Source organism: Bos grunniens, chromosome 9 (genome assembly GCF_055505025.1).
Source record: "Bos grunniens cultivar Pamir isolate PY7600 chromosome 9, Bosgru_T2T1.0, whole genome shotgun sequence".
Lineage (NCBI taxonomy): Eukaryota > Metazoa > Chordata > Mammalia > Artiodactyla > Bovidae > Bos > Bos grunniens.
Window position 1 is genome coordinate 10,579,185 of NC_141173.1, and position 27,574 is coordinate 10,606,758.

General features: G+C 41.5%; 1 protein-coding gene across 10 annotated transcripts in view; it reads left to right on the forward strand.

Annotated features, from left to right (window-relative positions):
• Window positions 1-2,137: 2,137 nt before the first annotated feature.
• SDHAF4 (succinate dehydrogenase complex assembly factor 4) overlaps window positions 2,138-27,574 on the forward strand; it is a 55,697-nt gene continuing 30,260 nt past the window's right edge. For all 10 annotated transcript variants that reach the window (XR_015132568.1, XR_015132569.1, XR_015132571.1 and 7 more), the window contains exons 1-2: window positions 2,138-2,259; window positions 26,602-26,751. Coding sequence is in view for 5 of the 10 variants with exons in the window: in XM_086316764.1 (XP_086172890.1) it covers window positions 2,196-2,259; window positions 26,602-26,751 (214 nt within the window). In the remaining 5 variants the exon portion in view is untranslated. The remainder of the gene's footprint in view (window positions 2,260-26,601; window positions 26,752-27,574) is intronic.

Below are 27,574 nucleotides of genomic sequence, written 5' to 3' on the forward strand. Positions count from 1 at the left end.
CCTTCTTTTGAGCATTCAGTGGGACCCAAATGTTATGCTTTGACGTCATTTGGAGATGTCCTAATTCCAAAAAAAGTATCACAAAACCTTTACATTTTCCCAGTCCCTCACCACTTGATTTCAGTGCCCACGAAATGATGTATATCTTTATCTCAAGTTCTATCTCCTTCCAGGCAAAGATAATGCCCTTCCCTCTGGGAGGATTTATTTTTATTTGTTTTGTCTCTGCTGTTCCTCAAAGCACCTGTAAAATGCTCAAAATACCAAAGCAGTCATTTTCCAGCTGGTCAGTATATTGGGCAAAGCCCTCTGTAATCTAGCTTTGCGTTGTTTCCTTGATCAAGTGGTCACATGGAACTCATTATCAAGCTGTAAATATGAACTAAGGGTGAAAAGGTGTGTGTGCAACCTACCAAGCTACTTGTTAATGAAAACTGCTGGGGTTTTGGCTTTGGGCCTTTCTGAAAATACCACTTCCTCCTGGTGAAAGGAGTCCTTATCTAGGAGAAACATATCTCCGGTTCAGAGAACTCAGATTCTGCAGCCACGTGACATTACTTGGTCAGACATTACTAGGGTCCAGTTCAGTTCAGTTCAGTCACTCAGTCGTGTCCAACTCTTTTCGACCCATGGACTGCAGCATGCCAGGCCTCCCTGTCCATCACCAACTCCCCGAGCTTACTCAAACTCATGTCCATTGAGTCGGTGATGCCATCCAACCATCTCATCCTCTGTCATCCCCCTTTCTTCCTGCCTTCAATCTTTCCCAGCATCAGGGTCTTTTCAAATGAGTCAGTTCCTCACATCAGGTGGCCAAAGTGTTGGAGTTTCAGCTTCAGCATCAGTCCTTCCAATGAATATTCAGGACTGATTTCCTTTAGGATGGACTGGTTGGATCGTCTTGCTGTCCAAAGGACTCTCAAGAACACCACAGTTCAAAAGCATCAATTCTCTGAAGCTTAGCTTTGTTTAGTCCAACTCTCACATCCATACATTGGAAAAAACATAGCCTTGACTAGACGGACCTTTGTTGGCAAAGTAATGGGCCCAAGAGCAAGCCAAAAACTTTGCTAAAAAAAAAAAAAAAATCAAAGGGACTCCACTGTAATTCTGTTTAGACTTCCACAGGTCCCATGAAGCCTCCTGCCCTGCCATACATTCTGCGAACGTCACTGGAACTGCTGGACCAGGAACGCAGATGCACAGTTCTACCTCCCTGCGGGCACCCCACTCCAGTACTCTTGTCTGGAAAATCCCATGGACGGAGGGGCCTGGTGGGCTGCAGTCCATGGGGTCGCTAGGAGTCGGACACGACTGAGCGACTTCCCTTTCACTTTTCACTTTCATGCATTGGAGAAGGAAATGGCAACCCACTCCAGTGTTCTTGCCTGGAGAATCCCAGGGAAGGGGGAGCCTTGTGGGCTGCCGTCTATAGGGTCGAACAGAGTCGGACACGACTGAAGCGACTTAGCAGCAGCAGCAGCTGGACCAGATGAGAGCCTTCTGCTCGGTGCTGCACTCAAACTGCATCTTCCAGTCCACCCGGAAAGTGGGTGCGAGTTCACTGAACAAGCAGACATGTAAAAAAGAGAGAGAACTGAGGGGAAAGAAACCTATTGCACGAGCTAAAGAGTAGCACTTGCCCGATCTTTGTGGCCTGGACCAGCGAGCTCCCAAGAGACCTTCACCTTCAAGTTGAGGCGAAGCAAATGGATTAAGATGAACAAACGAAGGCATGCCTCCGTTTGAGGGGATCCACCTTCACCCACGATTTGAGGTTTTCATCAACATGGGGTTCAGGGTAGTTTGGGTTGTTCTTCAAGAGAAGGCTGAGCTGTTCCACTTTTTCTTGCAGACCGCCCAGTGCCGGAGCGCGGATTTCTGGGGTGGCGTCGGGTCGGGCGCGCTTGGCCCCACGTTAGCTTTTGGAGAAGGGAATGGCAATGCACTCCAGTATTCTTGCCTGGAGAATTCCATGGACGGAGAAGCCTGGCAAGCTGCAGTTCACGGGGTTGCAACGAGTCGGTCACGACTGAATGACTGCAGAGAGGCCAGCTCCGCGCCGGAGAGAGCCCCGCCCCCTCAGGCCCCGCCCCCGTACCGCAGGCCCCGCCCCAGTCGCGGGGCGGGCCGGGACGACGCGACCCGCGAACACCTCAGGGCAGGCAGTTGCGGACGCCGCGGGAGCGGACGCCATGGCTGCGTTAGGACTCGCTTCGTTGCTGGGCCGCGTCCCGGCTACAGCGTGGAGAGCGGCAAGTAAGGCGCCCCGGCCTGGGGCCGAGGTCGCGGGCAGGGTCGCGAAGGCCCAAGCACCGAGAGAAACGCGTCCGGCCGGGCGGCGGTGTGCTGCCGTCTCTGGGGCCCTCGGGACCGCAGAGCCTCCCTGGCCATCGGACTCGTGCGCGGGCAGGTCCTTCCCGCCCGGGCTCAGATGGAACCCGAGCGGCACGGTCACAAGTCCCGCCCGGCCGCAGGCCTGCTTTCCGCCGGCCGCCGCTCTGGCCACCAAGGCGGAGCGGAAGTTCCGGGTCCTGGAGGGCGCGCTAGTGCGCGTGCACGGTGCGAAAAGTGGGCCCTGAGGCAGTGCACGCGTCGTGTACCTAGGGTATTTACATTGGAAAGGATTTATGGCAGTTTGCAGTACAAAATACGGAAAAGCACTGAATTTTGGAAAAGTAGGCCAAGGCAAATAAGTATAATAAAAATTAGATGAAGCCAGGAGACTATTAAAGTATGCATGCTTTCAGTAAAAAAGACATTTTTTTTTAAAGCCTTTTTTGTTGGAAATTTTTCTCGATATATGTTACAACCTTAACCCACAGAATATTCTAAGCATAGTTTTAATTTAGGACATCCTGGAGAAGTTGAAAGTTGAAAACAGTTCCAGCCGGCATCCTAAAGGGCCCAAGATGTTTGTTTTCATACATATATATATATAGTTTGTTTTCATTTATATATAGCTTGTTTTCATTTCTTTCATCATTTCTCCCCCAGACATACTGCTTTTTGTTTTGTATTTTTTTCAGACTAAACTTTTTACTCTGTATTGGTGTGTAGCGTATTAACAATGCTGTGGTAATGTCAGGTGAGCAGGAAAGGGACCCAGCCATACATGTACATGTATCCAGTCTCTCTCCAACCACCTGCTCCTGCCCCATCCAGGCTAGCACATAACATTAAATAGAGTTCGATGGGCTATACAATGGGTCTTTGGTTATCCATTTTGAATATAGTAATGTGTACATGACCCAGACATACCACTTGTTGATTGTAAAAATTGTAAATGGTCCGGAAATGAATAATATGGAAAGTAAAATCCCCCTTGCTATACAAACCTCAAAGTAATAACTGTATACAATTTTGCTCTGTGTTTATTCAACATCCCTTTTTCACTGAGGTTAAAAGCTCAACAATGAAATGTTTCATATCAAAAACTTATACAACATATATGAGTTAAGAAGCAAAGCCAACATTTATGAACCCATTCTCCAGTTTAAGAAATAGAATGTTTCCATTGCCAAGCTGTGTGCTGCTTCCTGATGCAGTTGTGTAACTTTATAGAAATGACTTCATGCCTTTTGTATTTGTTTTACCATTTTTTCAAACAACATTGTTCTGAAATCCATCCATATTGTTATGTGATGTTGTAATTAGTAAATGGTGAAAATGTATCATACCTTTAGGGGGTTTCCCAGGTGGCTCAGTGGTAAAGAATCCACCTGCCAAACAGGAGATGTGGGTTCCATCCTTGGGTGGGGGAAATCCCCAGGAGAAGGACATGGCAGCGCACTCTAGTATTTTTGCCTGGGAGATCCCATGGACAGAGGAGCCTGGCAGTCCCTGGGGTCACAAGAGAGTCGGACACAACTTAGCAATTAAACACACACACATCATACTTTTTTCCTTTCCCCCTCTCAGTGGACATTGTGTAATTCGGGAAGCACCAGATTTGGCTGCCACACATCTGTGGGTGCGCTTGCACAAGAGGTTGAATTCCTGGAATGTATGGTAAAGACCTGTTCAGTTTTACAATGTGATGCCAAATCATAAAGGCATTTTTCATTCCTACTGGCAATTAATACTTCTGCCAGCAGTATATCAGAGTTTCTATTGCTCCAAATACTTGCCAACATCTGATAGCATCAGAAAATTTAATTTTTGTCTGTGTGTAGGGTGTTGAAATAGTATTTCATTATGATTTTGCATTTCTCTGGTTAGAGAAATGAAACATCTTTTCAAAAGTTTTTTTTTATTTTTCTGGTGAAATATATCTTCATTTTATTGGGATTGTTTGTCTTTCTTATCTATATTCTTTACATATATTTGACCTCTATGCCTTTTTTAAGTTGCGTAAGTGTGGCAAATAGCTCTGTTTGAGGATGGCAGGAATGACAAGTGCTTACTGAACTGAGAAGGCATCTTGAGACTGAAAAAGCGAGGCAGGGAGGTTCATATAATCAGTGGGTCAGTTTATCATAGGGTGACTTATAGGCTGGGATCAGGCAGACAGCCATCAGGAACCATTAGCAACTGTACTTCACACTGCCAAGGGGCCAGTGGGACAGTTTTATAGTTAACCTAGGGTGTGAAGGTATGTGGGCTTCCCTGGTAGCTCAGCTGGTAAAGAACCCGCTTGCAATGCAGGGGACCCTGGTTCAATTCATGGGTTGGGAAATTTCCCTGGAAAAGGGATAGGCTACCCACTTGAGTAGTAACCCACTTGGGCCTCCCTGGTGGCTCAGATAGTAAAAAATCTGCCCACAATGTGGGAGACCTGGGTTTGATTTCTGGGTTGGGAAGATCTGAAGAAGGGGATGGCTACCCACTCCAGTAGTCTTGCCTGGAGAATCCCTATGGACAGAGGAGCCATGGGGTCAGAAAGAGGACACGACTGAGCAATTAAGCACAGCACAGCAGCATATGAAGGTAGAAGGTGTTGTGGTGGCTGGGAATATGTCAGCTAAGGTTTTCATCCTTGTTTAAGGGGACTAACAGTTTAGAGGTTACCTGATCCTAATGATTATTTAACAGTATCTATTAACTGCTGAGCCCTTGACAACAGAGAGCAGTTTACCCCATACAGTCCTGGGTAGGGTCGGCGGAAAGACTGGAGGAACTATGTAGCCCAAGATGATGTCACTTAAGATATCAGCTGTATAAGCTAGGTTGTGAGCTGTTTTTGTCACTCTTATGGTGTCTTTCTAAAAAAATTATCTTCAGAGCTTCCCTAGTGCTCAGTGGTGAAGAATTAGCCTGCCAGTGCAGGAGACACAGGTTCGATCCCTGGTCCAGGAAGATCCCAAATGCTATAGAGCAGCTAAGCCTGTGCACCACAGCTTTTGAGCCTGTGCCCAAGGGCCAGTGAACTCAACCACTGAGCCCATGTGCCACAATTGTTGAAGCCCATGCACCCTGTGCTCACCAACAGGAGAAGGCTCTGCAGTGATACGCCTCTGCACCACAACTAAAGAGTAGCCCCTACTTGCTGCAACTAGACAAAAGCCCAAATAGCAAGAAGACCCAGCGCAGCCAAAAATAAAATTTAAAATAAAATTATCTTCAGCAGAAGATAGAATAAAATTATGAATCCGATTGTACAATTACAGAGCTTCAAAGGAAAGGTATCTTTTGGTAAACAAATTTATAATGCTATCTTCTTGTCTTGATACTTTTGTTTATTATCAGTGCTTTGTAGTCTTCTGAAAGAAAGCCTTCCCAACCCTAAGGTCATAAAGATATTCTCTCTCCTATATTTTCTCCTTAAAGGTCTATAGTTTAGCTTTTTTGTATTGAACTCTTTATTCCAGGAATTTATTTTCATGCATGGCGTGAAGCAGGAAACTGATTTCACTTTTTTCTCCTGTCAGTAACCAGTGTCTGTTATGTTGGACTTCCCCCCACCCCCCGATGAAATGCAGCTGTCTTACATATGCATGGACACCTGGGTTTATTTCTTGGCTCTCTTTTCCGTGTCATTGATCTGTTTGTTCCTGTGATGTAATACCTATCTTAATATCCATACTTTTGTAACAACTCTTAATATTTAGTAGGGTAAGTCCTTTCATGTTGTTTTTCAGAAGTGTCTTGGCTATTCTTGGATATCTGCTTGCATATAAAATTCTTTTTAAAAAGTTTCTGCTGGAATTTGGTTACAACTGCTCAGTATTTTCTAAGATTATTATTTTCTAATTGCTGCTTATGTATGGAAACGCAGTTGACTTTACTGATTTTGTATCTGGTAACCTGGGTAAATTACTTTATTAATTTCAATAATTTATTTGCAGATTTTGGTGGGGTGGTGCTGGGTAGACACAAATATTGCCTGCAAATAATGAAAATCTATTTCTCCCTTTCCAATCTTTATATCTTTTTATTTTCTCTTGTTTTTCTGTTCTTGGTTAGGTTTTTCAGTACATACACTGTTGACTAGAAGTGGTGATAGGCATACTTATCTTGTTCATAATTATAAAGGGAATATGTTCATATTTTAACATGCAACATTAGCTGTAGATGTGCCCTTTATTAGGTTAATGAAGTTTCTTGCCAGTTTCTAGAAGGATTGGGGTTTTGTTTATTTGTTTATGTAGTTATCTGTTTTTTTAAGACAAAAGAAATCTTGAAAAATTCACTTTTCTTCATCTTGTTTTTAATTCATTTTTCTTGTTTAATACAATGGGTTGGTGAATTACAGATTTTTCTGTGCTAATTAACTCGGATTCCTAGAAAATATTCAGATGTATCCGGATGATTATGTTACTATAATATTGGGTGTGGTGTGCTGATATTGTGTTCAAAAACTGCCCTGTAGTTTTCTTCTCTTAAAATTTCCTTTGCTGGTTTTGAAATTAAAGTTATTCTAGCCTGTTACAATGAATTCAAGAGTATTTTAGTCCTTTTCTTTAAGATTGAAATAAGCCATTCCTTGAGTGTTTGTTACAGTTTACATGGAAAACTATCTGGACCTGCCCTTTGGTGTGAGGTAGGATTTTAAATCTGGAAAGACTCTGATGCTGGGAGGAATTGGGGGCAGGAGGAGAAGGGGGACGACAGAGGATGAGATGGCTGGATGGCGTCACTGACTCGATGGACGTGAGTCTGAGTGAACTCCGGGAGTTGGTGATGGACAGGGAGGCCTAGCGTGCTGTGATTCATGGGGTCGCAAAGAGTCGGACACGACTGAATGACTGAACTGAACTGAACTGAAGATTTTAAATTACTAGTTTAATTTCTGTAATGATTATTGTGGTTTTTTTTTTATCAGATTTTCTCTTCTTAATTAAGTTTTGATGAATTTTCCTGGGAAAGTGTTCATTTTGTATACTTTAAATATATAGGCATAAAGTTCTAACTTTTGCTCTATGTGGGCTATGTGAGCTTCCCAGGTGGCGCTTTTGGTTAACAGATTTGTAATGTTATCTTCTTGTTTTGATACTTTTGTTTATTATCAGTAGTCTTCTGTAAGAAAGCCTTCCCAACCCTAAGGTTATAAAGATATTCTCCTATATTTTCTCCTTAAAGGTCTATCAGTAGATGCACAGTTTTCTAATGCCTTTTTCCATGACTACAATACCACCTGTTTTATACTCAGTTCAGTTCACTTGCTCAGTCATGTCTGACTCTCTGCGACTCCATGAATCGCAGCACGCCAGGCCTCCCTGTCCATCACCAACTCCCGGCGTTCACCCAGACTCAGGTCCATCAAGTCAGTGATGCCATCCAGCCATCTCATCCTCTGTCGTCCCCTTTTCCTCCTGCCCCCAATCCCTCCCAGCATCAGAGTCTTTTCCAATGAGTCAACTCTTCGCATGAGGTGGCCACAGTACTGGAGTTTCAGCTTTAACCTCATTCCTTCCAAAGAAATCCCAGGGCTGATCTCCTTCAGAATGGACTGGTTGGATCTCCTTGCAGTCCAAGGGACTCTCAAGAGTCTTCTCCAACACCACAGTTCAAAAGCATCAATTCTTCGGCGCTCAGCCTTCTTCACAGTCCAACTCTCACATCCATACATGACCACAGGAAAACCATAGCCTTGACTAGACGAAACTTTGTTGGCAAAGTAATGTCTCTGCTTTTGAATATGCTATCTAGGTTGGTCATAACTTTCCTTCCAAGGAGTAAGCATCTTTTAATTTCATAGCTGCAGTCACCATCTGCAGTGATTTTGGAGCCCCCAAAACTAAAATCTGACACTGTTTCCACTGTTTCCCCATCTATTTCCCATGAAGTGATGGGGCGGATGCCATGATCTTCGTTTTCTGAATGTTGAGCTTTAAGACAACTTTTTCACTCTCCACTTTCACTTTCATCAAGAGGCTTTTGAGTTCCTCTTCACTTTCTGCCATAAGGGTGGTATCATCTGCATATCTGACGTTACTGATATTTCTCCGGGCAATCTTGACTCCAGCTTGTGCTTCTTCCAATCCAGTGTTTCTCATGATGTACTCTGCATACAAGTTAAATAAGCAGGGTGACAATATACAGCCTTGACATACTCCTTTCCCTATTTGGAACCAGTCTGTTGTTCCATGTTCGGTTCTAACTGTTGCTTCCTGACCTGTATACAAATTTCTCAAGAGGCAGGTCAGGTGGTCTGGTATTCCCATCTCTTTCAGGATTTTCCACAGTTTATTGTGATCCACACAGTCAAAGGCTTTGGCATAGTCAATAAAGCAGAAATAGATGTTTTTCTAGAACTCTCTTGCTTTTTCCATGATCCAGCGGATGTTGGCAATTTGATCTCTGGTTCCTCTGCCTTTTCTAAAACCAGCTTGAACATCTGGAAGTTCACGGTTCACATATTGCTGAAGCCTGGCTTGGAGAATTTTGAGCATTACTTTACTAGCATGTGAGATGAGTGCAATTGTGTGGTAGTTTGAGCATTCTTTGGCATTGCCTTTCTTTGGGATTGGAATGAAAACTGACCTTTTCCAGTCCTGTGGCCACTTCTGAGTTTTCCAAGTTTGCTGGCATATTGAGTGCAGCACTTTCACAGCATCATCTTTCAGGATTTGGAATAGCTCAACTGGAATTCCATCACCTCCACTAACTTTGTTCGTAGTGATGCTTTCTAAGGCCCACATGACTTCACATTCCAGGATGTCTGGCTCTAGGTCAGTGATCACACCATCATGATTATCCGGGTCATGAAGATCTGTTTTGTACAGGTCTTCTGTGTATTCTTGTCATCTCTTCTTAATATCTTCTGCTTCTGTTAGGTCCATACCATTTCTGTCCTTTATCGAGCCCATCTTTGCATGAAATGTTCCCTTGGTATCTCTCATTTTCTTGAAGAGATCTCTAGTCTTTCCCATTCTGTTGTTTTCCTCTATTTTTTTGCATTGATTGCTGAGGAAGGCTTTCTTATCTCTTCTTGCTATTGTTTGGAACTCTGCATTCGGATGCTTATATCTTTCCTTTTCTCCTTTGCTTTTTGCTTCTCTTCTGTTCACAGCTATTTGTAAGGCCTCCCCAGACAGCCATTTTGCTTTTTTGCATTTCTTTTCCATGGGGATGGTCTTGATCCCTGTCTCCTGTACAATGTCACGAACCTCATTCCATAGTTCATCATGCACTCTATCTATCAGATATAGGCCCTTAAATCTATTTCTCACTTCCACTGTATAATCATAAGGGATTTGATTTAGGTCATACCTGAATGGTCTAGTGGTTTTCCCTACTTTCTTCAATATCAGTCTGAATTTGGCAATAAGGAGTTCATGGTCTGAGCCACAGTCAGCTCCCTGTCTTGTTTTTGCTGACTGTATAGAGCTTCTCCATCTTTGGCTGCAAAGAATATAATCAGTCTGATTTCAGTGTTGACCATCTGGTGATGTCCATGTATAGAGTCTTCTCTTGTGTTGTTGGAAGAGGGTGTTATGACCAGTGCATTTTCTTAGCAAAACTCTATTAGTCTTTGCCTTGCTTCATTCCGTATTCCAAGGCCAAATTTGCCTGTTACTCCCAGGTGTCTCTTGACTTCCTGCTTTTGCATTCCAGTCCCCTATAATGAAAAGGACATCTTTTTTGGGTGTTAGTTCTAAAAGGTCTTGTAGGTCTTCATAGAACTGTTCAACTTCAGCTTCTTCAGCGTCACTGGTTGAGGCATAGACTTGGATTACTGTGATATTGAATGGTTTGCCTTGGAAACGAACAGAGATCATTCTGTCATTTTTGAGATTGCATCCAAGTACTGCATTTCGGACTCTTTTGTTGACCATGATGGCTACTCCATTTCTTCTGATGGATTCCTGCCTGCAGTAGTAGATATAATGGTCATCTGAGTTAAAGTCACCCATTCCAGTCCATTTTAGTTCGCTGATTCCTAGAATGTCGACATTCACTCTTGCCATCTCTTGTTTGACCACTTCCAATTTGCCTTTATTCATAGACCTGACATTCCAGGTTCCTATGCAGTATTGCTCTTTACAGCATCGGACCTTGCTTCTATTGCCCGTCACATCCAAATTGTTTTTGCTTTGGCTCCATCCCTTCATTCTTTCTGGAATTATTTCTCCACTGATCTCCAGTAGCATATTGGGCACCTACTGACCTGGGGAGTTCCTCTTTCAGTATCCTATCATTTTGCCTTTTCATACTGTTCATGGGGTTCTCAAGGCAAGAATACTGAAGTGGTTTGCCATTCCCTTCTCCAGTGGACCATATTCTGTCAGATCTCTCCACCATGACCTTCCCATCTTGGGTTGCCCCACAGGCATGGCTTAGTTTCATTGAGTTAGACAAAGCTGTGGTCATAGTGTGATTAGATTGACTAGTTTTCTGTGAGTATGGTTTCAGTGTGTCTGCCCTCTGATGCCCTCTCACAACACCTACCGTCTTACTTGGGTTTCTCTTACCTTGGGCGTGGGGTATCTCTTCACGGCTGCTCCAGCAAAGCACAGCCGCTGCTCCTAACCTTGACGAGGGGTATCTCCTCACCACCGCCCTTACTGACCTTCAATGTGGGGTAGCTCCTCTAGGCCCTCCTGTGCCCGCGCAGCCACGGCTCCTTGGGCGTGGGGTATAGTTTGGCTTTTTTGTATTTAACTCTTTATTCTACCAGGAATAAAGTCGCCTGCAGCGCAGGAGACTTCAGAGACTCAAGTTTGATTCCTGGGTTGGGAAGATCTCTTGGAGAAGGGCATGGCAACCCACACCAGCATTCTTGCCTGGAATATCCAACAGATAACACTGGAATCATGATAATTCTCTTATATATAAACAGTATAAGACTAGATTTTGGTGAATTTTTATTTTGAAGTCTGATAGTATATACCTTTTAACTGGAGAGGTCAATCCATTTGCAATCACTATAAGTCACCTACATCTAAATATTTAGGTTGTGAACTTTCAAAGATGTGAATGTGTGTTCCATCCGCGTTGGGTGAGATTGAAATTGCAGCTTGCCCTGCATCTATTGCTGATGATTCTTCAGCTCTACCATCTTCCACCTCCTCTCCTTCCTCCAGTTAGTAACTCTTGCCTTTCACTTGATGCCAGCCCTTGTATGACAGTTGTTGAGCTGTCATACTATACTTTTCAAGGTATTGTACCATAAGATTAAAAATGTTTTATTTTTGTGTTTGTTTTTTATGTATTATTTTTGTGAGAAGTTTTATAAACTTATAGTACAGTACTATATAGCCCACTGTGATAGTTGGGTGAAAACTGAAAGTTGCTCAGTTGTGTCCAACTCTTTGCGACCCCATGGACTATACAGCCCCATGAAATTCTCCATTGGGTAGCCTTTCTCTTCTCCAGGGGATCTTCCCAACCTAGCGATTGAACCCAGGTCTCCCACATTGCAGGCGGATTCTTTACCAGCTGGGCCACAGAGGAAGCCCAAGAATACTGGAGTGGATAGCCTATCCCTTCTCCAGGGGATGTTCCCGACCCAGGAATCAAACTGGGGGCTTCTGCATTCCAGGTGGATTCTTTACCAACTGAGCTACCTTTAACAAGGGAAGACTAATTTTGTTGGACTTACAAACAAGTAGGACTTAACAGACGTTCTCGGACTGGAACTTTGGTATGTAGGGGACTTACTGTATGTTGTGCTTAGTCACTGAGTCATGTCAGTGTGTTCAACTCTTTGCAACCTCATGGACTAGCCCACCAGGCTCCTCTGTCCATGGGGATTCCTCAGGCAAGAATACTGGAGTAGGTTGCCATGCCCTCCTCCAGGAGATCTTCCCAACTCAGGGATTGAACCCAGGTCTCCCACACTGTGGGTGGATTCTTTACCATCTGAGCCACCTGGGAGGCCCAAGAATACTAGAGTGGGTAGCCTATCCCTTCTCCTGGGGATCTTCCCAACCCAGGAATCATGTCTTGCATTGCAGGTGGATTCTTTACCAGCTGATCTCTGTTGGACTTACGAACAAGTAGGACTTACCAACACTCTCAGACTGGAACTCTTTTGTATATAGGGGACTTACTGTATATTAACTGATAAAATTGACCTTATTTCTGCCATCTCATTCTTTGTACCTTCTATTTGTCATACTTTCAATTAAATGTTTTCTTCTTTCATTTTTTTCCTCTGTGATTTCAAAGATACACATTGCTTTTTATCGGTTACTCTTGAAATCTGAATGCATGCTTGAGGAAGTTGAAGTTAATTAATATCTTCATGTTCCTCCTAAACAGTACAAAGCTTAGAAACACTTTGAATTTATTCACCCTCCTACTCTGTTGTTCAGCCTTTTAGGGGTGTGTGTGTGTGTCTGTATGTTTTCTTGTGTATATGTTAGGGTAGAATTGTGTAGTAACACAAATCAACATATTACATTTTTATATAGTCAATGTTTAAAACTTCTATTTTTCTCTTTTTATCTCACACTTTACTTCTTGAATCAGTTTCTTACAGTACATTGTTTAGAAGTTCCCTTTGGTAATAGTCTTGTGATAAAGTTTCTCAGTGCTTTTTTTTTTAAGCATGTATTTTATTTTTAATCTGAAAATATGGTTTATTTCTCTCGTTCTTGCAAGGTTGTTTCAATAAACGTATCATTGTCTCACAGCTCTATCTCTTCTGGCTTTCTTTATAGCTATTGGGAGGTCCTCTTGTCTAATGTTTGTTCCTTTATTAGTAATCTCTCCTTTACCTAGCTACTTTTTATATCTTCCTTTGATGTTGGCTTCTTCATCGTACTTATTTAATTTTTCTTTTTACTTGCTGCTCTCTGTGTTTCCTACATCTGAAGATTCCTGTCTGTTGGACGTCTCCTGGTCTTTTCATTATTTCCTTCTGGAACTATGATTAAACAAACATTTGTTAGCCCTCATTTTATCCTCCAAGTATTTTAACATCACTTGTGTTATTTTTGTCTCCTTGTTGCTATGCTTTTTTCTGTATAATTTCTTCAGAACTTTATTCTGGGCCACTAAGTCTTTTCAGCTGTATCTATTCTGCTATTTAGGCCTTTTATTGAACTTTAAATTTGTGGTTGTTGGGGGTTGGGGTTTTTTTGTTTGTTTGTTTGTTTAATTATTGGCCTAGTGAATTCACAGTCTCTTACTCATTTTTCTCTTTGGCTCCATTTTTATTTCCTTAAATGTATTACTTATTTTAATTTTGATTTCAGTGTATAGATATTTATGGTCCTAGCTCTGTTGTTTGTTGATTTGGCATGTAACAGCTTGTTTCCTTGAATGTTTTATTGGTATTCCCTCTTTGAGACTTCCATAAGACGTGAATTGAAAAACTATTTGTCCTCAGAGGATTTGCTTCTGCCATGTGTGTGAAAGCACTTCAACTTCAGACTTTAATCTACTTTATAGAAAGATGCTCCCCTAAGGGTCTTTGAACCTTGCACATAGTGTGTAATCTGACATAAACACAGATATGGTCAACCAGTGGCTTCAAAATATCAAGAGGGGCTCCCTTTTTAACATCGTTACACAGAACAAAGGTGTTCATTAACTAGAATTTGTCTTCTAGTCCCTTGCTCTTTGGACCAGCAACGGGAGCATCACCTTGGAACTTGTTAAAATGCAGACTCTTAGGTCATACCAAACCTATTAAGAATCTGCATTTTAAGAAGATCTTCCCCAGGTAGTTATATGCACGTTTAAAAATCTTCCAAATCACTCTCTTTACTCAGTGCATGACCCTTCCTGGGTTCTGGCCTCTAGTAGGCTTTTTATTTTGCTTGGGTTCAAACAACTGTGCTCTCCCAGCTGTCCTGAGACCTCTGTACACTAAACTCTAGGGGAGAAAGACCCAGGTTATATACCAGCTTAACTCTTTATCTTACAGGAATGCTTTGATACTCTTAATCATTATTTCCTTTCTTAACATTTCTTTCTCGGATTTAGGAATGTTTTTTTGTGTGTATGTGTATACACACACACACACACACACACACACACACACACACATATATATATATATATATATTTTTTTTTTAACCTTTTTGGATGATTTTGGCTGTAGGGTTTGGGCATCTCTATCAAATTGCTAGAACAGAAGTTTTGAAAAGTAATTTTTATTTTTTAGTGACAATTTACTCTTTCCCTTTGCTTTTATTAGTTCTCTTAGAAAGTCATCTTCTTGCCTGTAATGTTCTTATAGACACAATTGTAAATAGGCTTTGGATAAGGCCAAAGCATCCCTTGAAAAAGAAGATGTGAGCTTTATGATGAATTTCCTCATTTCTGTAAAGGAGCCGAGTGTCCTGTCTAATCATGTACTGTGCAAAAATTAGAGAAGTTCTTTTCCTCTGCATTTTGTCACACGTCTACCTGATACAAAAATGGTTCTGTTTATGGTTCCGTGTCTGAGAGCACCTTGAGAAATCTGATCTTTTGGCTTTTCCTTGTAACCCTTACAGGCGGGTCACTGCACTGTCCACATTACAGTCTAAGGGAATGGAAAAAGAAATCCAGGGCAATTGATTTGTTGCAAAATTGAGGTGGCCTAAAATTTGCACATGTTTTTCCTAACCCAGCCCACTGGCCACAACTTGGACGTGTGGCTGCTTGGCTACAGGGAAGGCTGGGATATGTGATCCCTAAGTGAGTGGCCTGTTGCTCAGCTTGATCACAGACAGTGGGAGTGGGCATTCTGGAACTCATTGGAAGGGTAGAAAGCAGCTCGGCTGCTGGACACACTGCACAGTCTCTACCACATCTGCCCAGTGTCACTTTTCCAGAAAATGATCATGTTCATGCTAAACAGAATTATTATAAATCGCAATTATACTCATACAAATAAGTTGACATTTTTTCCAGCTCCTAACACAGTGCCTGGCACATTGGCACCTAAGGCATAATATTACTTTTATTGTTTACTGTCGTATATCTGCATCATTTAAGAAGCAAAATTTTAGCTTCAGATTTTGTCTGTGTTATACTTGATAGCCAGGGATTTTGTGCCATTTTTATTTTTGCATAAATGCTTCTGAATTTATAGAAAATTTGAAACATACCATACACTTACCAACGGAGAAGGCAATGGCACCCCACTCCAGTACTCTTGCCTGGAAAATCCCATGGATGGAGGAGCCTGGTAGGCTGTAGTCCATGGGGTCGCTAAGAGTCGGACACGACTGAGTGACTTCCCTTTCACTTTTCACTTTCATGCATTGGAGAAGGACACTCCAGTGTTCTTGCCTGGAGAATCCCAGGGACGAGGAAGCCTGGTGGGCTTCCGTCTATGGGGCCACACAGAGTCGGACACGACTGAAGCGATTCAGCAGCAGCAGCAGCAGCATACACTTACCAAAAACAAGACCTGGAGCTGACTGTGGTTCAGTTCATGAGCTCCTTATTTCAAAGTGTGTTAAGTCAGTCAGTTGTGTCCAAATTTTTGTGACCCCATGAACTGTAGTACACCAGGCTCTTCTCTCCATGGAATTCTCCAGACAAGAATATTGGAGTAGGTTGCCATTTCCTTCCCTACCTTATTGAAAATTCAGGCTTCAATTGAAGAAAGTAGGGAAAATCACTAGACCATTCAGGTGACCTAAATAAAATCCTTATGCTTATACAGTGGAGGTGACAATTAGGCTCAAGAGATTAGATGTTGAGGTAGACCCATTGCCTTCAGAACTATGGACAGAGGTCTGTAACATTGTAGAGGAGGCAGTGAACAAAACCATCCCAAGAAAAAGAAATGCAGGAAGGCAAAATGGTTGTCTGAGGAGGCTTTACAAATAGCTGCAGAAAGGAGAAGTGAAAGGCAAGGGAAAGATACATCCAACAGAATGCACAGTTCCAGAGAACAGCAAGGAGAGATAAGAAGGCATTCTTCAGTGAATAATTCAAAGAAATAGAGGAAAACCATAGAATGGGAAAGACTAGAGATCTATTCAGGAAAATTAGAGATACCAAGGGAACATTTCTTACAAGGATGGAAGTGATATAAGAAATGGTAAAGAACTATTAATAACAGAAGCAGAAGAGATTAAGAAGTGATGGAAAGAATACACAGAAGAACTATATAAGAAAATTATTAATGACCCAGATAACCATATGGTAGAGTCACTCACCTAGAGCCAGGCATTCTGCAGTGAAATCAAGCGGGCCTTAGGAAGCATCACTACAAACAAGCTAATGGAGGTGACACAATTCCAGCTGAGGTATTTAAAATCCTAAAACATGATGCTGTAAACGTGCTGCACTAAATATGCCAGCAAATTTGGAAAACTCAGTAGTGGCCACGGGACTGGCAAAGATCAGTTTTCATTCCAGTCCCAGAGAAGGGCAATGCCAAAGAATGCTCAAACTACCATATGTTTGCTCTGATTTCACATGCTAGCAAGGTAATGCTCAAAATCCTTCAAGTTAAGCTTCAGCAGTACATAAACCAAGAATTTCCAGATGTATAAGCTGGGTTTTGAAGAAGCAGAGGAACCACAGATCAAATTGCCAACATTCGTTAAATCATGGAAAAAGCAAGGGAGTTCCAGAAAAACATCTACTTATACTTCATTGACTACACTAAAGCCTGTAACTCGATCACAACAAACTGTGAGAAATTCTCTAGCTTGTTTATGTACGTGTACACATTATACATGTGAGATATCTCTAATTCTAAAAGGTATTATTAGAATTGGAGTTACAAAGAGCTCTATTTAAAAAAAAAAAAAAAAAGAATTCCTAGTACTACCAGACTGAAAACCACAATCACAGAAAACTAACCAATCTAATCATGTGGACCACAGCCTTGTCTAACTCAATGAAACTATGAGCCATGCCGTGTAGGGCCACCCAGGACAGATAGGTCATGGTGGAGAGTTCTGACAAAATGTGGTCCACTGAACAAGGAAATGGCAAACCACTTCAGTATTCCTGCCTTGAGAATCCCATCCATGAACAGTATGAAAGGCAAAAAGATAGGACACTGAAAGATGAACTCCCCAGGTTGGTAGGTGCCCAATATGCTTCTGGAGATCAGTGGAGAAGTAACTCCAGAAAGAATGAAGAGATGGAGCCAAAGCAAAGACAACGCCTGGTTGTGGATGTGACTGGTGATGGAAGCAAGATCCAATGCTGTAAAAAGTAATATTGCATAGGAACCTGGAATCAAGGCATAGGTCCATGAATCAAGGCAAATTGGAAGTGGTCAAACAGGAGATGGCAAGAGTGAACATTAACATTTTAGGAATCAGCGGACTAAAATGGGCTGGAATGGGTGAATTTAACTCAGATGACCTGAGTTAAATTATATCTACTATTGTGGGCAAGAATCCTGTAAAAGAAATGGAGTAGCCATCATAGTCAACAAAAGAGTGCGAAGTGCAGTACTTGAACACAATCTCAAAAGCGACAGAATGATCTTGGTTCTTTTCCAAGGCAAACCATTCAATAGCATGGTAATCCAAGTCTATGCCCTAACCAGTAATATGAAGAAGATGAACAGTTCTATAAGGACCTACAAGACCTACTAGAACTAACAAACACCCAAAAAAGGTGTCCTTTTCATTATAGGAGACGGAATGCAAAAGTAGGAAGTTAAGAAACATCTGGAGTAACAGGCAAGTTTGGCCTTGGAGTACAGAGTGAAGCAGGACAAAGACTAATAGAGTTCTGCCAAGAGAATGCACTGGTCGTAGCAAACACCCTCTTCCAACAACACAAGAGAAGACTCTACACATATACACCACCAGATGGTCAATACTGAAATCAGACTGATTATATTCTTTGCAGCCAAAGGTGGAGAAGCTCTATACAGTCAGCAAAAACACAACCGGGAGCTGACTGTGGCTCAGATCATGAACTCCTTATTGCCAAAATCAGACTGAAATTGAAGAAAGTGGGGGAAACCACTAGACCACTCAGGTATGACCTAAATCAAATCCCTTACAATTATACAGTGGAAGTAAGAAATAGATTTAAGGGACTAAATCTGACAGACACAGTGCCTGATGAACTGTGGACAGAGGTTCATGACCTTGTACAGGAGACAAGGATCAAGACCATCACCAAGAAAAAGAAATGCAAAAAAGCAAAATGGCTGTCTGAGGAGGCCTTAAAAATACCTGTGAAAAGAAGAGAAGCCAAAAGCAAAGGAGAAAAGGAAAGATATGCCCATCTGAATGCAGAGTTCCAAAGAATACCAAGGAGAGATAAGAAAGCCTTCCTCATTGAGGATAATGTTTGCTGTGGGTTTGTCATATATAGCTTTTATTATGTTGAGGTATGTTCCTTCTATTCCTGCTATCTGGAGAGTTTTTTATCATAAATGGGTGTTGAATTTTGTCAAAGGCTTTCTCTGCATCTATTGAGATAATCATATGGTTTTTATTTTTCAATTTGTTAATGTGGTGTATTACATTGATTGATTTGTGGATATTGAAGAATCCTTGCATCCCTGGGATAAAGCCCACTTGGTCATGTTGTATGATCTTTTTAATGTGTTGTTGGATTCTGATTGCTAGAATTTTGTTAAGGATTTTTGCATCTATGTTCATCAGTGATATTGGCCTGTTTCACAGCAGGATCCTCTATGACCCACCTCCCAGAATATTGGAAATAAAAGCAAAAATAAACAAATTGGACCTAATTAACCTTAAAAGCTTCTGCACATCAAAGGAAACTATTAGCAAGGTGAAAAGACAGCCTTCAGAATGGGAGAAAATAATAGCAAATGAAACAACTGACAACTAATCTCAAAAATATACAAGCAACTCCTACAGCTCAACTCCAGAAAAATAAATGACCCAATCAAAAAATGGGCCAAAGAACTAAATAGACATTTCTCCAAAGAAGACATACAGATGGTTAACAAACACATGAAAAGATGCTCAACATCACTCATCATCAGAGAAATGCAAATAAAAACCACTATGAGGTACCATTTCACGCCAGTCAGAATGGCTGCAATCCAAAAGTCTACAAATAATAAATGCTGGAGAGGGTGTGGAGAAAAGGGAACCCTCTTACACTGTTGGTGGGAATGCAGACTAGTACAGCCACTATGGAGAACAGTGTGGAGATTCCTTAAAAAACTGGAAATAGAACTGCCTTATGATCCAGCAGTCCCACTGCTGAGCATACACACTGAGGAAACCAGAAGGGAAAGAGACACGTGTACCCCAATGTTCATCGCAGCACTGTTTATAATAGCCAGGACATGGAAGCAACCTAGATGTCCATCAGCAGATGAATGGATAAGAAAGCAGTGGTACATATACACAATGGAGTATTACTCAGCCATTAAAAAGAAAACATTTGAATCAGTTCTAATGAGGTGGATGAAACTGGAGCCTATTATACAGAGTGAAGTAAGCCAGAAGGAAAAACACCAATACAGTATAATAACGCATATATATGGAATTTAGAAAGATGGTAACAATAACCCTGTGTACAAGACAGCAAAAGAGACATTGATGTATAGAACAGTCCTATGGACTCTATGGGAGAGGGAGAGGGTGGGAAGATTTGGGAGAATGGCATTGAAACATGTAAAATATCATGTATGAAACGAGATGCCAGTCCAGGTTTGATGCACGATACTGGATGCTTGGGGCTAGTGCACTGGGACGACCCAGAGGGATGGTATGGGGAGGGAGGAGGGTTCAGGATGGGGAACACATGTATACCTGTGGCGGATTCATTTTGATAGTTGGCAAAACTAATACAATTATGTAAAGTTTAAAAATAAAAAAAGAAAGCCTTCCTCAGCGATCAATGCAGAGAAATAGAGGAAAACAATAGAATGGGAAACACTAGAGATCTCTCCAAAAAAAATGTGAGATACCAAGGGAGCATTTCATGCAAAGATGGGCTCGATAAAGATTAGAAATGGTATGGACCTAACAGAAGCAGAAGATATTAAGAAGAAGTGGCAAGAATACACAGAAGACCTATACAAAAAAGATCTTCATGACCCAGATAATCATGATGGTGTGATTACTCACCTAGAGCCAGACATCCTGGAATGCGAAGTCAAGTGGGCCTTACAAAGCTGGTGGAGGTGAAGGAATTCCAGTGGAGCTATTTTAAATCCTAAAAGATGATGCTGTGGAAGTGCTACACTCAATAACCAGCAAATTTGGAAAACTCAGCAGTGGCCACAGGACTGGAAAAGGTCAGTTTTCATTCCAAAGAAAGGCAATGCCAAAGAATGCTCAAACTACTGCACAGTTTCACTCATCTCACATGCTAGTAAAGTAATGCTCAAAATTCTCCAAGCCAGGTTTCAGCAATACATGAGTCATGAACTTCCAGATGTTCAAGCTGGTTTTAGAAAAGGCAGAGGAACCAGAGATCAAATTGCTAACATCCATTGGATCATCAAAAAAGCAAGAGAGTTCCAGAACACTTCTGCTTTATTGACTGTGCCAATGCCTTTGACTGTGTGGATCACCACAAACTGGAAAATTCTGAAAGAGATGGGAATACCAGACCATCTAACCTGCCTCTTGAGAAATCTGTATGCAGGTCAGGCAGCAACAGTTAAAACTGGACCTAGAAAACAGACTGGTTCCAAATAGGAAAAGGAGTATCTCAGAGCTGTATATTGTCAGCCTGTTTATTTAACTTCTCTGCAGAGTACATCATGAGAAACGCTGGGCTGAATGAAACAGAAGCTGGAATCAATATTGCCAGGAGAAATATCAATAACCTCAGATATGCAGATGACACCACCCTTATGGCAGAAAGTGAAGAAGAACTAAAGAGCCTCTTGATGAAAGTGAAAGAGGAGAGTGAAAAAGTTGGCTTAAAGCTCAGCATTCAGAAAACTAAGATCACGGCATCTGGTCTGTTACTCATGGCAAATAGATGGGGAAACAGCAGACTGTTTTTAGGGGCTCCAATATCACTGCATATGGTAACTGCAGCCATGAAATTAAAAGACACTCCTTTAAAGAAAAGTTACAACCAATCTAGACAACATATTAAAAAGCAGAGACATTGCTTTCCAACAAAGGTCCATCTAGTCACGGCTATGGTTTTTCCAATAGTCATGTATGGATGTGAGAGTTGGAATATAAAGAGAACTGAGCACCAAAGAATTGATGCTTTTGAACTGTGGTGTTGGAGAAGACTCTTGAGAGTCCCTTGGACTGCAGGAAGATCCAACTAGTCCATTCTTAAGGAAATCAGTTCTTAATATTCATTGGAAGGACTGATGCTGAAGCTGAAACTCCAATATTTTGGCCACTTGATACGAAGAGCTGATTGATTTGAAAAGACCATGATGCTGGGAAAGACTGAAAGCAGGAGGAGAAGGGTACAACAGAGGATGAGGTGGTTGGATAGCACCACCAACTCAATGGACATGAGTTTGAGTAAACACCGGGCGTTGGTGATGGACAAGGAGGCCTGGCGTGCTACAGTCCATGGGGTGGCAAAGAGTCCGACAAGACTGAGCAACTGAACTCAACTGAGTACTGCCAGTCCATCATAACTGTCTCTTCAGAGAGCAATATGCAGGTAAAGAAGCAATAGTTAGAACCAGACATGCAACAATGGACTAGTTCAAAATCAAGAGTGAAGTACATCAAGGCTGTATATTGTCACTCTACTTATTTAACTTATATGCCAGTTACATCATGCAAAATGCTGGATTGAATAATAAGTCATAAGCTGGAATCAAGGTTGCTGGGAGAAATGTAAACAACCTCAGATATGCAGATAATACCTTTCTAATGGTAGGAAGTGAAGAGAAACTAAAGAGCCTCTTGATGAGGGTGAAAGAGGAGAGTGAAAAAGCTGGCTTAAAACTCAGCATTCAAAAAAAAAGATCATAGCATCCAGTCCCATCATTTCATAGCAAATAGATGAAGAAAAAGTGGAAACAGTGACATTTTATTTTCTTGGGTTCCATGATCACTGTAGACGGTGACTGCAGGCACAAAATTAAAGGCACTTACTCCTTGGAAGAAGAGCTGTGACAAACCTGGACAGCATATTAAAAAGTGGAGACGTCACTTTGCCAACAAAGGCGTGTGTAGTCAAAGTTATGGTTTTCCATTAGTCATGATAGATGTGAGAGTTGGACCATAAAGAAGGCTGAGCTCCAAAGAATTAGTGCTTGCAAATTGTGGTGCTGGAGGACTCTTGAGAGTTTCTTGGCCTGCAAGAAGATCAAACCAGTCCATCCTAAAAGAAATCAACCCTGAATATTCATTGGAAGGACTGATGCACTTCTGTGTCTGAAGGTGTATTCTTGATGTTTCCACAGATAGAGATGTATTCCACGTCCACCTACCCCTCCACCATCTTATTCTCACTATATTTATTTTCTTACTCGTTGAATTTTATGGGCCCTTTCATTGAGGAAGAAGACTAATTTTAATTTGCATTACAGTTGGTCATTCAGAGAGTCAGCAATGTTGTCAGTCACTGAGATCCATGCAGTGGATATGCAGAGTGTATTATTTTGAAATTGTTAATGTAGTTTGTGATGTTAACTTTTTGTAATCTTGCAAACAAGTCATGTAAATTCCAAATTGGCTGTGGAAGGTATATACGTATACACAAACAGACACACACACACATACATACATACATACAAATAGTTTTATGTGTGTATATTTGCGTGTGTGTGTATATATATATGTATATATATATAATTTTTTAAAGCAGGGGTAGGATAATGTAGTGATTGTTAGAAAATGAATAAAATATATGTAATGAAAGAAAATTCTAATTATTTGTAATACTACCAGGAGCTTCTAGATAATTCTATAATAATAATAGATACAATTTGTCACTATGCTAGGTGCTTTTAATGAATTGCCCTATTTAGTCATCTCATGAGATAGGTACTATTATCTTCAATTTAGAGAGGGAAGAAATGGATTTTAAAAGGGAAAATAACTTGACAAGGATCAAACAACTAGTAAGCAGTTAGTTTCCTATTACTGGTATAATGAAATACCACACACTCAGTGGCTTAAAAACCCTTAACAGTTCTGGAGGTGAGGAATCTGAAATGGGCCTCTCTGTGTGGAAACCAAGGTGATAGGGTTGTGTTTCTTCTGGAAGCTCCTGGGGAGAATCCGTTTCCTCCCTCTTCCAACTCCCAGAGGCTGCCCAATTTCCTTGTCTTGGTGGCCCTTTCCTTCATCATTGGAGTCAGCAACATCTTCAGGTCTGTCTCCTACTGCCCCCTCTCTGGTTCTCTTTTCTAATTCTCTCTTCCCCTTTTAAGGACCCTTGTGATTAAAGTAGACCCACTCAGATCGTTCAGGACAGTCTCCCTAGATCAGGGTCATCTGATTAGCAATCTCAATTCCATTTGCTACCTAATTCTCCCAGCATCTGACCTAACCCACACAAAGATTCTGAATATTAGGTTCTCACCCTATTTCAGGGCCACTGAAGTGCTGCCACAGTGGTGTGACTGGAACTAGTACCCACCTCTGTCTCTAAAGCCATTCCTTCACAGACTTGAAACCCTGCCTGCCCCGCCCCACCCCCCCCCCGCCCCCGCCATCCCAGAGGTTGTTTTTCAGAGTGGTTTTGCCCTCATTGAAGATTTATCTCAATAAGGGTTGGATAACTTCCATAATACTGAAAACTTTTGTTGTTGTGGTTCAGTCGCTCAGTTGTGTCCATCTCTTTACAATCCATGGACTGCAGCACACCAGGCCTCCCTGTCCATTACCAACTCCCGGAGTTTACTCAAACTCATGTCCATTGAGTCGGTGATGCCATCCAACCATCTCATCCTCTGTCGTCCCCTTCTCCAGCCCCCAGTCTGTCCCAGCATCAGGGTCTTTTCCAATGAGTCACTTCCTCCCATCAGGTGGCCAAACTGTTGGACCTTCAGCTTCAGCATCAGTCCTTCCAATGAATATTCTGAAAACTTACCTTTCTCATTGTAACATAGAAAGTGATCACATTTATACATTGCAGGTGCCCAGTGGGTTGCTTGGTGGTAAACAATCTACCTGCCAATGCAGGAGACATGGGTTTTATCCCTGAGTTGGGAAGACCCCCTGGAGAAGGGAATGGCAACCCATTCCAGTATTCTTGCCTGGAGAATCCCATAGACATAGGAGCCTGGCAGACTCCACTCTATGGGTCGCAAGAGTCAGACATGACTTAATGACTAAAGCAACAGCAACAACAGGTGCCTGGTACATTTAAAAATGTTTAATTTACAGAAAAAGAGGACCATTATTAGAATTTAAGAGTCCTAAATACAATTCCTTGTGACATCTTGAAATTTAAATACTAAGTATTATCATTTAAAAGTTCAAAACCTCGAATAGCCAAAGCGATCTTGAGAAAGAAGAATGGAACTGGAGGAATCAACCTACCTGACTTCAGGCTCTACTACAAAGCCACAGTTATCAAGACAGTATGGTACTGGCACAAAGACAGAAATATTGATCAATGGAATAAAATAGAAAGCCCAGAGATAAATCCACGCACATATGGACACCTTATCTTTGACAAAGGAGGCAAGAATATACAATGGATTAAAGACAATCTCTTTAACAAGTGGTGCTGGGAAATCTGGTCAACCACTTGTAAAAGAATGAAACTGGACCACTTTCTAACACCATACACAAAAATAAACTCAAAATGGATTAAAGATCTAAACGTAAGACCAGAAACTATAAAACTCCTAGAGGAGAACATAGGCAAAACACTCTCCGACATACATCACAGCAGGATCCTCTATGACCCACCTCCCAGAATATTGGAAATAAAAGCAAAAATAAACAAATGGGACCTAATTAACCTTAAAAGCTTCTGCACATCAAAGGAAACTATTAGCAAGGTGAAAAGACAGCCTTCAGAATGGGAGAAAATAATAGCAAATGAAGCAACCGACAAACAACTAATCTCAAAAATATACAAGCAACTCCTACAGCTCAACTCCAGAAAAATAAACGACCCAATTAAAAAATGGGCCAAAGAACTAAATAGACATTTCTCCAAAGAAGACATACAGATGGCTAACAAACACATGAAAAGATGCTCAACATCACTCATTATCAGAGAAATGCAAATCAAAACCACTATGAGGTACCATTTCACACCAGTCAGAATGGCTGCGATCCAAAAGTCTACAAATAATAAATGCTGGAGAGGGTGTGGAGAAAAGGGAACCCTCTTACACTGTTGGTGGGAATGCAAACCAGTACAGCCACTATGGAGAACAGTGTGGAGATTCCTTAAAAAACTGGAAATAGAACTGCCTTATGATCCAGCAATCCCACTGCTGGGCATACACACTGAGGAAACCAGAAGGGAAAGAGACATGTGTACCCCAATGTTCATCGCAGCACTGTTTATAATAGCCAGGACATGGAAGCAACCTAGATGCCCATCAGCAGATGAATGGATAAGAAAGCTGTGGTACATATACACAATGGAGTATTACTCAGCCATTAAAAAGAATACATTTGAATCAGTTCTAATGAGGTGGATGAAACTGGAGCCTATTATACAGAGTGAAGTAAGCCAGAAGGAAAAACATAAATACAGTATACTAACGCATATATATAGAATTTAGAAAGATGGTAACAATAACTCTGTATACGAGACAGCAAAAGAGACACTGATGTATAGAACAGTCTTATGGACTCTGTGGGAGAGGGAGAGGGTGGGAAGATTTGGGAGAATGGCATTGAAACATGTAAAATATCATGTAGGAAACGAGTTGCCAGTCCAGGTTCGATGCACGATGCTGGATGCTTGGGGCTGGTGCACTGGACGGCCCAGAGGGATGGTATGGGGAGGGAGGAGGGTTTGGGATGGGGAACACATGTATACCTGTGGCGGATTCATTTTGATATTTGGCAAAACTAATACAATTATGTAAAGTTTAAAAATAAAATTAGAAAAAAAAAAAAAAGTTCCTACTACTTAGTTACTCTTAGTGACCTGATTCTTGGTATTTTGGGCATTGTTTCAAATAGGAATCAAAATAGTTTTTACAATTTTGATAGTGATTAGCTTATTTCACAGCTCTTCTTTTCAAATTGATAGCATCGGTTGCCTCCAAAGAAGGAAACTGGCTGTCTGAAAGACAGGGGCAAAAGGAAGAATTGTCACTATATTTCCTTTTGTATTTTTAAATTTTGATAAATGTGAATGTATAAGGTTAAAACAAGTAATTAAAAGTATTAAATTTTGGAGTAGAATAAATGAACAGCTTCTGTTTTTTCACTGTCTTCCCTCTGCCAGGATCACCCCTTCTGTGTAATTCTTTGAGGAAAATAAGTTCTCAAGGAGGAAAACCTGAACCTAGCAAACAACCTCTTAAGAAGCCAAAGTTACCAGAAGGTCGTTTTGATGCGCCAGAAGATTCCAGTTTAGAGAAGGAACCACTGACAAGTGAGTATAGTTAAACTCCTCTCAATTTTTGAGGTCTCAAAGAAAGTGTTTCTGTTACTGAGAAAAAAATTAAAGACACATATTACTGTTTATAATTCTTCATTAGCAGTAATAAAGAATATTTCAACAATGAATAAAATTGCTGTATTGACCATCAATATGTATGGGTTTTAAAAAGAGTTTTACAGGCCCTTGGCAGTGATTGATTATGTTTGCTCATGTATTCAATTCCATTATTCACATGAAAAACTATGTGAATTAAGATCTACTTTGATGCAAATAACAGAAACCTATTTAAACAGCCTTAACAGAAGGTAGGGTGTGTTGTTAGTAAGGTGCAGGGAACAGGTTAGGCTCAAGGGCAGTAGTGCTGCTGGCCGTTGAAGGAAGACTGGGACCTCAGGGCTAAGCACTGTGGAAACCAGATAGTCTCCCTCCTCTTGTCTCTGGTGGTACTGAGCTGTTTTCTGTCTCCATACTCCCTTCTGAGTCCACTGGGCAGAAGGTAACTGCTCCCAGCAGCTACTCAGTTCAAGAGAATAACCAAACTGAGAATACAGTTTTAGTCTTCATTTCAAATTTCTTAAGAAGAAAGCTCACTGGCCCAGCTTGCATCTGGTGTCCACAGCTAAGTCAACCAGGGGCCTGGGTCACAGATGAAAGAGGTTGTTCTCACTGTAACCATGTGATTTGGGGAAAGAAGGGGAAGTTTGCAGAATAAAGAGGTTTTCTAGAAAGAAACGGAGAAGGCAATGACACCCAACTCCAGTACTCTTGCCTGGAAAATCCCATGGACGGAGGAGCCTGGAAGGCTGCAGTCCAT